The sequence below is a fragment of the Oncorhynchus gorbuscha genome, linkage group LG19 (assembly GCF_021184085.1).
Source record: "Oncorhynchus gorbuscha isolate QuinsamMale2020 ecotype Even-year linkage group LG19, OgorEven_v1.0, whole genome shotgun sequence".
NCBI lineage: Eukaryota > Metazoa > Chordata > Actinopteri > Salmoniformes > Salmonidae > Oncorhynchus > Oncorhynchus gorbuscha.
Genome location: NC_060191.1, coordinates 28,821,443 through 28,833,605, shown reverse-complemented (window position 1 = coordinate 28,833,605; position 12,163 = coordinate 28,821,443). Strand labels below are relative to the sequence as shown.

Here is a 12,163-nt window from a genome sequence, read left to right as displayed (position 1 = left end):
TTTCTCCCTTGTGCTCAATATGGTACATTTTTAAAGAAGTCTAACTGTTAGGTTGTGAACTTTAGTTTTTTTTTCAGTGAAATCTGTTATTTAGACTGGTTTATGGGGCGGCAGGTAGCCTTGTGGTAAGGGCGTTGGGCCAGTAATCAAAAGGTTGCTAGATCGAATCCCTGAGCTGACAATGTAAAAATGTGTTCTTCTGCCCCTGAACAAGGCAGTTAACCCATTGTTCCTAGGTCGTCATTGTAAATAAGAATTAGTTCTTGACTGACTTGCCTAGTTAAATAATGCTAAAAAAACATTGGAATGAGTTTGTTTGGATGATTAGTTAAATAAAAAATATATATTTTACAATGAAGGTGAAATTGAGGAATATGGTTGAAGACCTTTGTTTTTGCACCGATGGGAAATAATGTTTAGATGCTTTTTCAGACTATGCTCTTTAGGCGTTTGTTGCGTCATCCGTTCAGTTCCTACTGTCTCAATCACGTTTTTGCCGTGGTTCGCTGCATGGACCTCAACAATTATCACATATGATCTTACACGCCAAAGGGTTTAATCGGAGCGCGCTCTGTCGAGGTGGGTGGTTGTGCAACAGTTAAGCTGCTGCACCTTAAGTGCATTACGTGTGATGGGTCTGCGAACATTTTCACAAAATGGCCTCATTTGAAAGCAATAAAGGCAAGGGGATTTTGCAGACACACACTCCACGAAAAAGAACCTCATTCAATTTTGTGTAGTGATGGTTGATATGTAGAAAGATATTCCATTGGGGATGGGCTTTTGCCTTGATCAACATGTGTAATGCATCAGTTTGGAGTCATTGAGGAGAGAACAAAAGGGTTACATTTACTCTGGGTGATAACCAACTATTTACTGATTGCTGTATATGTCAGATATCGGTGTTTTCCAACTTCCATGTCTTCACTGCAACCTTCAACAGTGAGTAGAAATTGATTTGAAAGGAAGTGGGAAATCCAGTCCTGATTTGAATGCACCCCCTGTCATGTAAGTAAGCACCTGTGTTTTTCTCCTTGCAGTTTTTTTTTCTTCTTCCCCCCAGCCGGAATCGCTGTCAGATGTTGGCAACGTTTGCATTTTGGGGGAAAGCCTACCTCCAAGTTTAGCTCATCAGATTGTGCATGAAAGGCCACTTTTAGCCCTTTCGAAATGTGTTTGAGGATCTTGGGCTGAATCCCAGATGACACTGATTAGGACACTTAGATGTTCAAAGTTTATCATGCCTAGATAAGCGTTGTCACAGCTGAAATGTGGTGTTGCCTGATAGCGCCATGTAATTGGGTTTTCTTCAAGCAGAAATGGAGGGTGAAAACAGCTCTAAGCATGCAAAGGGTTGTGAGTTCTTCGAACTTGTGAAAACTGAGGTCTGTGACGTGAACCTAGTACTCGAGAGTATGAACGCTGTAATAACCACAAAGGAATGTAAGCCTTTTGACCCAACGTTTGCGTACATGATGGGGTCGTGAACACTTAAAGTATTTTATGGCGGCATAAACATTTCAATTTTGCTGTAGCCCATCTGTCAGTGTAGCTAGCCCATGTGTTCTAATGCTGGGCAGAGGGTGTTCTTGCCCCTATGGTGGCTGTAGAACCCCTGAGAGTGTGGTGGCGTGTAAATTGGTTTCTCCCGCACTGCACAATTGACCCTGCACAGATGAACAGGGATAAGTCACAGCCACTGTGGTCAGTGGCTGGCTCCATTCTTGTCTCCCGTTTCATGTGGAGGCAGTTGAATTAAAAGATTTGTGGTCGATTTTGGAGCACCCCGAGTGGCCTGGGAGTGCTTTTTTTGCAGATGGGGGGTTTTTCTCCTTTTGAGGCGTTTGCCAAAGTAAATCGCTTGGTAACTTAAATGTGGTTAGAGCAAGACCCCCATCCCCCTTTACTCTGCATGTATGAAGAAAAATATAAATAATCCTTCTGTTCTATTTTAATTTGACAGTGAATTGGGTTTTCCCACAATTTAATCGGGGCCTCAATCCCAAATAAGGACTGCAAGGGGAAACCTGTTACTGCTGCACTTTTATGGCTCTCCAGGGCCACTCAGTCAGAATCCAATCTTGATTGCCCTAATGAGTTTACTAAAAAGCCTAACATTCAACTGTTTTACTTTCATTTAACCCTGCAGTGGTCTTTTATAGAAATGCATACACAGAGGCAAATACTCACTACAATATTTGTAATACTGCAAACTTTTATTTCCCTCCATCTCTTCCAGGTGCTTGTGAATGACTTCTTCCTGGTGGCTTGCCTGGAGGACTTCATTGAGAATGCCCGTCTCTTCATCTTTGAGACTTTCTGCAGGATCCACCAGTGCATCAGCATCAGGTGAGACCAGGGAGTGATGTAAAGCACCAGTTGGGGAACTGACAGGAAGGACTTTGCAAGAGATCTGTCTTTGCTAGACCGTTGTTCGCCATCGCTGTCCAAATGCTAAGATGTGCTTCATGTACTACAGTGGGCAGCTCAGACTAGCTAAAGTACACAGGAAGGTCATGAAAGTCTGTCACCAGCCAATGAGCTTGCTAAGCAGACCAGCTGCAGGAAGAGGGTGGAGATGTGCAGTGAATACAGGAATGCCCCCCCCCATAGATAAGCGTTTATAGCCCCTTTCCCCAGTCAAATACACTCACATCTCCACATACACATTTTAGGGATTAGTCAATGAGAGCTTTAACTGCTTCCTGGTTGTTCTGCTCACTAAACTTTTAAAGACCACCTCCGTGAGAGACCAAACCAGGGACAGGTTTCTCTCTGGGAGAGGTCAGGGTTTAGATGGGCTTTGACGGCTTTAGATTTTGCCAGCTGCTGATGCGATTGAGAGAGGAACATTGTAGCTCCACTTCTGAGTCGTCCTGGGTCAGGCTGACTAGTGTTCAGAACCCTCTGAAGTTCTCTTTCTTTCCCAAGCCTAGTTACACCCACTACAATAAATGTACCTTAGACAGTCACCAAAACAATACATTTAGTCAAAGCGAATTATGGTGAGCATTAGGGGAGGGAGATGGTAATGGTCCACAATTAAGGATTTGGCTGCCCCTTGTGCATCAATTCTAGAAAATAACAAATGTATAGCTATACAGATTAGGTGCATCTAGGGCCCAGGCTACCATTTAGTTGTCATCTTACTGTGGACTTCGGCTACTCTTCACTCTAGACTGATATACTACTTTAGTTTTACCTCACAGCTTTTAGTGTACACTGAACATTTGCACTTGTGGAAATGTATTTAGCAAGACAGTTACTCTACTAAGGCAAAAATGGTTATACTACAACTTTGAATTGAATATTTAGAATATGCTGTCATGGACATTGAATGGAAAGGGTGAATGAATTATAACTTTTGACAGAGAAATTATTGCACTGCCTGTTATACAGAGCTGTGGATGTCTGTAGTCAAGGTTGAACCATGGAACACGATAGGGCTCTGTCGAAATCTCCAGTTGCAGATTGTCTGGAATTGATTAGGAGTCCCGGCTCTTTTTTTTGGCAGACTTGCTGCAATTGGATACATTTACTTGTTAAAGACCACAAAGGTTAGTGGTAACAGTAGGAAGTAGAATTGTGATGTTTCTAAATTTTTGTCCTGTGTTTAAGTCTTTTGTGAGCTGAGATTGTAAAGGAAAGGTTAAACAGAGCGGTCCTCGGCAGTGTCAGGGATTTCCGTGTTTATTTAAAGCCGTTGCGATGACGATGGACAGAACACGTAGTTTATTTTTTGACAAACGCTCAAATTCCATGTCATTAGTCTGCTACCCAGAAGCCCTCTGCATCCAAGCATGGGCTCAAATGAATCTGATCCCCGTTTTTAATGAGGACATTTTTACAGCTGTTGGCTATGAACGTTTCACAGATATTTAGCTTGCTTTTTTTGCCCACAACTTGGGAAGAAAGTAGACTAGAAGTGCGGGTAATTGAGTTACTTTATGCAGAAAGGCTTATGTAAAAAAGGAAGCTGTGAAAATGTGACCCCACGACTTGAGGTTTTGCTCCATAATTGCGTCCACATATCCTCTTGTCTAGACTTGGGTATGTTTTTACAATTTTGATTTCATTTTCTGGATTCACAAACATAAATATTACCATATTTGACTTTCTTTGAATGTTGATAGCCAGTCATATTTCTAACATTGACCTCCGATGGTACACGGTCCAGTGACTTTGTCAGTACGTACATAAGACCGAGCCGGTCAGCCGACACTGAAGTGTGGCACATAGAAAGGTAGTGGACATCTTTTCCCATCACTCAAAATGTTTTCCTAACACTTAAGTTCTCTGATAGTTGGAATAGTATTGTTGTGTACTTGCATGTAAAATGGAATATCTTTCCACTTCACAATAGTCATTAGAAAAACCACGTGGTCATTTTCCGTTTTCCCGAACAATCTATTTTACACCAAGAAGCCGAAAGCGGGAGTTGTTCCAAATGGCTTGGAATCTCTTAATGCTATCATATGGTAGTGTTTAACAATGCATTCGTCTGAGCCCAGCCACTTTTAGAAGTGCCCCCTTATGGGAGTTTTCCCTCTTAACAGTCATCCTGACCTACCTCCCTGAGTGTGAGGGTGGTTGAGAGACTCACAGGAGTCATCGCCCCCCCCCCAGCCTGAAATTGAGTGCTGAGAAGCCAGTAAGGGGTTGAAATGAAAGCCCCCCCCTCAAGGTACAGGGCTATGGCTGTGTAAAACAAAACCAGTGAAGGTGAGGTGTTCTGGTTGGCTTAAGGGCCAAGAGATATGTCAATAGTTTCGTTTTTAGGTCTAGCCCCCCCTCCCCATTTTCTGAAGTTCTAGGTTAAAAGTTGAGACCTGGTCTATAAGGAAGATAAACCAGAGTCCTTTGTAAAATATGATACATGAATGTGCTTCCACAGGAAAGCATTGCCAGATTTCCTGTAATGAATTAGAGTAGGTTGTTATCACCGAAGTCGCCCTGGGTGCATGCAGGGGCTGCCCTGGGACTTTTGGGGCACTCTGTGTTACTGTGGTATGCTGGGGAGATCACATTCTGCAGGGGGTTAGGGCTGAGGTGAACTCGCCATGAGGAAACTGGGTCATGTTTGTTTTGATCTCTGATCTGAGTCTGGTTTGACTGACATGTGCCCTCCACTTGATGGAATCACCAAACAAGCACACTCTGCGTACCCCTCTGCGGCAGTCACACATCTCTTGGGTTACATTTGGAAACTGTACCGTGTTTATAGTCCTACTCCAGTCATTTTGCCCAAACTGGTGCGACCTGTGTCTCCTGTTAGTGTTGATTGTGTCACTCATGGATGGCAGACACATGTTAGCCATCATGACCTAAACTCACGTGAATGGACAACTGACCCCCCCCCCCATGCTTGTCAGGTAATTCATAATGAGCCGTAAGTGCAATTTTGTTTTCCGCAGCATTTTGCCGTAATTTAGTCATTTGGGTGTGAGTGACAGGTTGGTCGTACCCCTTACCACTCCTCCAGCCCGTGGGGATTCAACGTTAATCAATTCTTAACTGGTGTTTTTCTCTTCTGGTATCCACCTACAACACTGTGCTGTGGTGATGGATCATCATGCTCTTGTTACTTGGAATCCCCTGAGGCACTGCCTCTTTATGCTGAGGTAATGCTGTTTATTATTTGTTTTTGGGGGGGGGTTGAGTCCCTTCCAGACACTGATGTAATTTCAACCCCCTCTGTACGTAGTTTTGCTGCTACTTTCAAAAAAGATGCCAAGCTGGGTCAGAGCATCGAGAATGTGTTTTTGCTGTCGGGCTTTGAGGTAAGGCAAACATTATCCCAAATGAGGTTATTTCCAAATGGGAATTTACGAGAGAGAAAGTCTTTGGGAAGTCAGCGTTTGGGAAGTGACTGAAACAGTCCTGCTGGTATTGGCAAGAGGTGGTTTGGGGTGGCCAGGGTCTGGCATACTCGCAGGTCTGTCTCTCCGATCTCCGTGGGGGAGAAGAAACTTGATTAATGGAGCAGGAAATTGTAATGAGTGGGGTGCACTTTTCATACAGTCGTCATAACCCCACGGTCCACACGCACACTAGTATCTGTTGTTGAACGCGTGTATTAATGAGGTTCGTTCAAAGGTGTGTGTTAGTTGACTGGGCTGTGGGATGAGAAGGAACTAGTTATACTACTTGTGGAAGAGATGGGTATATTTATAGGCCCCTATTATGAAATGGAGGACCAGCAGGAAATGTGGGGCAGGCTGGACGGAGTGGGTCTAGATGGTGGTAGTAGTACCAAGGGGGTTTAGTTATTTTCAAAGCCGCAATGGAGGCCTACTGCACTGGAAAAGGCTTTGGATCAAAGGTGGCCAGGCGCCCACCACCTCCCTCTCTCCCTCTGTGACACATTCATGTCCCACCGCTCTATCAAAGAGCTCCACGGCAGCAACCTGGCTTTCATTTGGGGACAGTAGCAGGTCCCGCTCTGTCACGGCAGGATCTGGGCCCGGTGGGGTGAACCTAAGTGTGTCCAGGAGAGGACATCAAAGAGTAAAGTGGCTGGCTCGGGAGAGAACGGGATTCTCACTTACTCCTCTAATTGTGTGCCAGGGGAGTCATGAAATCTTCTGTTCTAGTTCATGTTAGATAATTTGCGTGTGTTCCCCTGATCTGGTTTCTTTGACATGTCATTTGTATTTTATTCGATTGGCCTTTTTAGCCTAAGAATGTGTATGCCTTGGTAATGTATTAGCATTGTCCTGTTAACTTTCTTACAGTCAATGCAGGCCATTCATCATATTTAGTAGTGTAGCAAATGTAGAGGTACGGCATCAGACCTCCACTGAAAAGGATTGTCATATACGCTAAGTGTACCAAACATTAGGAACACCTTCCTAATATATGCTTGCACTACCCTTTGCCCTTAAGAACAGCCTCAATTCATCAGGGCATGGAGTCCACTAGGTGTCAAGTGTTCCACAGGGATGCTGGCCCATGTTGACTCTGTTTTCCACAGTTGGTTGGATTTCCTTTTGGATGGTGGACATCTCTTGATGTTCACGGGAAACTGAGCGTGAAACCCAGCAGCGTTGCAGTACGTGACGTACTCAATCCGGTGCGCCTGCTACCATTTTTTAAATATTAAAAAAATATATAGAATCATATTTAGTCTCGATCTACACTGAGTTGAAGTGGATTTAACAAGTGTCTTCAATAAGAGATCATAGCTTTCACCTGGTCAGCCTGACAATGAAAGAGCATGTTATGTACACTGTGTGATCTTGGCTTTTTTGGTGTAGTCTTTTCTGCTTGTTAGAGGCTATACCCAACTTTGGTCCCCCGAAGCGTCAAATATTGTCCAGAAATGACCTCATTTGACAGAGGGGTACACCTTCCCAACACCCCAGTTGATTAATGTGGTGTGTGTATGAACTATATAGACAACACATAGGCCACATTTTTCTTTAAACAATTAGCAACTTCACATCTGTACCGCCTATTTAATCGGAGAACACGTGTATTGTTCCACTTGCCTTCTAAAAATCCTGTTTCTCCTCTGCTCCTCCTCAGCATGCTGGCAGACAAGCTGAACATGACCCCCGAGGAGGCGGAGAGATGGATTGTCAACCTTATCCGCAACGCCAGGCTGGATGCCAAGATAGACTCCAAACTGGTAAGACTGACGCCCTGTCTGTCTGCCTCGATAATCAATGACCTCTGCTCCCACGCAATTGATTAGTCAGTAGTTTTTTTTTAAAAATCTTTCATAATCGGAGCTTATTCTCCGGTGTACCTCTAGATGCAATATAAGTGCATAACTGTAGAATGACTGAGACGAGAATAACAAGGCATGGGATGGGCCATTATCATAATAGGAGGGTATACAACACAGTACGAAGTAAGCAACCACAATACCTTACCCTTTAAGTCCTTGTTCTCCTCTGTACAGCTCCACATTGGGTCTTGCATGTTTTGGCGTACCCATCACGGCACCGAGTTCTCTGTAATCAGCAAATCATACCCTAGCCACCCTGCCTGGAATGACATAGAATTACCTAGATGTGCACTGAAATTTACATAAATGTGTCCTGAGAGGCTGACGGTTGGCGTGTCTGTGAGACCAGATGTGATTGGCTCTCCCCGCTGTGTGATTAGGCCTAACTGTGCGCCCCTCGCCCTGTCCTGTTCTTATCCAGGGTCACGTGGTGATGGGGAACAATGCTGTGTCGCCGTACCAGCAGGTGATTGAGAAGACAAAGAGCCTGTCCTTCAGGAGCCAGATGCTGGCCATGAACATCGAGAAGAAGATGGCCCACGCCAGCAGGAACGAGGTAAGCAAGTTGTCACCACTACCCACCCTCCCATCCCTTGTCAAAGACTAGACTACCTATTCCCTTTTCCAACTGACTGTCTCTTACGTGGGTGGACACAGTTCAAAGCCCTCTCGAAATGATCAGCTCAGAGAGAACAGGGCTAGAAGAATGTCGACGAACCAGCTTCAACAAAATGCTCCACTTGACATGGAATCAGCCAGTAAGAGCAGGTTTTAACGGAGCTAGCAGGCACTTTCATCATCCCATTGATCTTTATAGGTCTAATGACAAGGTAGATGTCAATGCCGCCGTAAAACAGGGCCTGTGCCCTGTGACTCAGCTACCGCTGCGCAAATAAGGTTTATTCTCACACTAGCCTCAAACTACGGAGTTCCCTGCACTTAGTACAGGTCCCCACAGATGTTTGGCTTGGGGTCCAAATTTGTTTTTGATCTTGACCATGTATGAGTAGTATGTAAAACTAATCCACAAAGGTAATCCTCAATGATCACACACATCCCTGAGCCCCACCCTCTCCCCATGCCAGCAGTACTCCTTGAAGTTAGGGAGAGAAGGACATGTCTGTAAAAACCAAAATCAAACAGATTCTTAAACTTTCAAGAGTCAGCCCACCGCCTCCAGGACCCCCTCAGATTAGTTATTATAAACGTATGTCTAATCACAACGGGGCCAAGTGTGCTTATAAATGTCCCCTTTTAACTGTCCAGTTCTGAGTAGGTATCTTTCGATGTTTTCAGTTACCACCTCTCTTGTTTCAATATCTGCAGGAAGAGAGCTGCTATAACTCTGTTTAGTAAAAGCAGAGACCCTCGTTAAGGAATTTCTCTAATTAGATAAGAGGCTGCAAACAAGTGTCATTACATCCTCAGGGCTACAAATCACTTCTAATACATTTATTGCCTGCCATCTGGGTGGGCTGTTGGGGGTCTGTTACGCATGCCTATACACACGGGCGGATACACACTTGCTCACATTTGATGTCAACTTCTAGTGTTCGACTACATACACTCATGGGGATTTCTGTTTCTAATTCATCACATAATTCATTAAAGCCCAGAAATAAAATACTGTATGTCTGTCAGTCAACTGGTAGTCTAACCTCTCCTCCCTTTCCCCCCCCCCCCCAGACACCCAACTGGGCAGGTCAAGAGACTGGCTTTTAGCAAGACGCCACCAATATTTGTATTCCTGTTCCTACACAGCATTCCCATCCAGCAACAACATCCTGGTTTTTCTGCTTGTCTCAAGGAGCAGAGGATTTATTTATTTTTTTGCTCTTGGTTCAAGTCATCAGTGATTCAATAAAACAGATGTGCAAAAACCATTTTCACCAATGATCGCTTTATTTCTGGACATTACAGATGGTGGTTGAGGCTTAAGTGGTTAGACTTTTTTTGCATTGGTAATACTTGGAAGTTTTAATGTGTGAATTAAGTCACTGAGTGGGACAGTTAATACTGTTTTAGGTGATGCGGCTCATGTATGCACTGTAATGATGAATGAGTGTTTAGGCTATTGGGTTTCATGGTGTTTTAGTGGCCCGGTTCACCATGGCAGTCACACAGCAGGGGAAGTGGGAGGAGGGGGAGCAGACAGAGGTGATGTACAGTTAATAGTGGTCATATTCTCTGCCAGTCATCTTTCCCTCCGAGGACATGAGGGACTCGTAAACCTCCATTAGCCAGACTAATCAGTGTAATGTGCCTCTTGCGCCCCCCCCCGTCCCCTTTCTCTCACCAAATCTTACTTCAGCTTCTGTCTTTCTCACGTAACTTTCTTTCCCTTTACCTCTCAACTTGACCTTGTTCTAAAAGGGGAGATGGTTTCAGGTAGGTGACTACTCTTGTGAGTGACTAGTGGTGCTTTGGTAGACAAACTTTCATGGGCTGCTTACGTCTCTGGGGAGCAAAGAGGTGCTTTCAGCTTCCATTGGCACTCAGGGCTCGGAGCCAGACGATTCAAACACTGACGTCACCTTGGACCAGGCCAGCGGGGAGGATAAAGTGATTGGTTTGCCGGTCCTTTGCCATGACGCATCATGAAAATAAAAGTTCTCCTAGCCCTTAATTATCATTCACCTTACAAGTGCACTCTCCTGTATTGTTTTAGTAGGTTGTCCAGACCAATACCAGACTTGCAGCAAACAGCCCTTTGACCACAATGTCTGTCACTGCACTCGAATAAAGAAATAAACAGTCAGGCAAAAGGTCACTATCGGTTTTGGCTGGGAAACTTCCATGGTTCTGTTTTTACATATTGTCCAAGGTTTTCCCCCCACAAAAGGTTTGCAAGCGGTCCCAGTGATGAAATGGAAGACTTACATTGTCTTTTTATTGCTTGAGGTTAGAACTCTTGTCTTGTAGAAAACCAGTTTGACAAAATGTGTAAAAATGTAATGGAAGGTCTCTGGTTTACTGTGGAATGGTATTCCTATATGATGTTGCTCCTCTTTCCATGATCTACAATCATTTTTAATCATGCTCTTCCATAGCTATATTTGAATGTTTTCACTACAAAGCCTATGGTAGTGATTTTAACATTCGTTACCCTATATAAATAATAATAATAATATATGCCATTTAGCAGACGCTTTTATCCAAAGCGACTTACAGTCATGTGTGCATACATTCTACGTATGGGTGGTCCCGGGGATCGAACCCACTACCCTGGCGTTACAAGCGCCATGCTCTACCAACTGAGCTACAGAAGGACCAAAAATAACATTTTTGTATATAGATATAGATATAGCATGTGTGTGTGTGTGTGTGTGTGTCCCTGTTTTCTTTTTGACAAGTCGGACTGAATTGACCTCTGGCTTTTCAAAAAGAAAACATCCAAGGTTTAGATGTGTGCTTTATATACAAGGACTACATTTGGAGTGTACCATATGCATTACACCAATCTGTAACCACTGGGCCTCAGTCATTTCCTAAAACTCTACCTCCTGTTTATTTTGAGTAGAATATTGCTTCCCAATTGGGGGCAGACAGTTGTGTTCTGATAAGTGCCCGACACACACTAATTTCCTAAAATAAATAAAAGATTAAGTGCCACACCTAGTGGTCAAAGGGGGTACAGCACTTACAGCCTATTTCTATCAGAACTGGAGGTGAATGCTATGATGGACCTAGGTGGGTATCAGAATCTCAAGTTGGGCTTAACCTGGGGGGGTTTTCTGGTCTTTTTTTCAGGACCGGTAGGCCTATTCTCTGGTAATCACTTGACTTACCTTTCAGTTAGTTTTGAGGTCATGCAAGTATGTCTAGTTTTGTGTCAGTTGATTAGGTAGATTGTTTAACTGTTACCAAAAAAAGTTACCAACTTTATATCACATCCATTTGTGGGAGTAAATAGTTGTACAATCACATTACATTATCCTAGAGTAAGGCCTTTGCATCTTTGAAGTTGCATGCATTCTTGTTCCTTGAGAGCAAATTACAAGAATGATGGCAACGATGAAGGTAAAACGTTGATGTTGATGGTTATGATCATTGTCTTACCAATTTATCCATTAAAATTCGACCAAAGCCATACAACTATGTTTTCTTTGAAATCCTAAAATGAGTAACTTGCACTGCAATTCACTAGTTTTTCGAGACTTGAATAGGCCTATTTGTCATGTAGTGGAAATAACAGTTTAACCATGCAGGTACTAGCAAGACCACTTCTCATTGGTCAAATGTGAATAATTTGGACGACCAAACAATCTCCGTTTCCAAACCCCATAGAAAACCTTTTTTATTTTTTATTTTAAACGTAAAGTACCGTAATATTTGTTTTTATAATTTTGAATTTGAGTCTTTCGGTCATTCAACGTCCAAATTAGGGGTTGATAGCCTTCAACAATACCCCACTCTAACGTCACGAGTTGT

At 43.6% G+C, this 12,163-nt stretch overlaps 1 protein-coding gene across 1 annotated transcript in view; it reads left to right on the top strand.

The window, feature by feature from the left end:
* Nucleotides 1-9,615, top strand: part of LOC124005436 (eukaryotic translation initiation factor 3 subunit E) — a 50,896-nt gene extending 41,281 nt beyond the window's left edge. Inside the window, exons 10-13 of the mRNA XM_046314703.1 lie at nucleotides 2,240-2,349; nucleotides 7,528-7,630; nucleotides 8,154-8,288; nucleotides 9,419-9,615. Of these exons, the coding sequence (XP_046170659.1) occupies nucleotides 2,240-2,349; nucleotides 7,528-7,630; nucleotides 8,154-8,288; nucleotides 9,419-9,454 (384 nt within the window). The 3' untranslated portion in view covers nucleotides 9,455-9,615. The remainder of the gene's footprint in view (nucleotides 1-2,239; nucleotides 2,350-7,527; nucleotides 7,631-8,153; nucleotides 8,289-9,418) is intronic.
* Nucleotides 9,616-12,163: the final 2,548 nt, after the last annotated feature.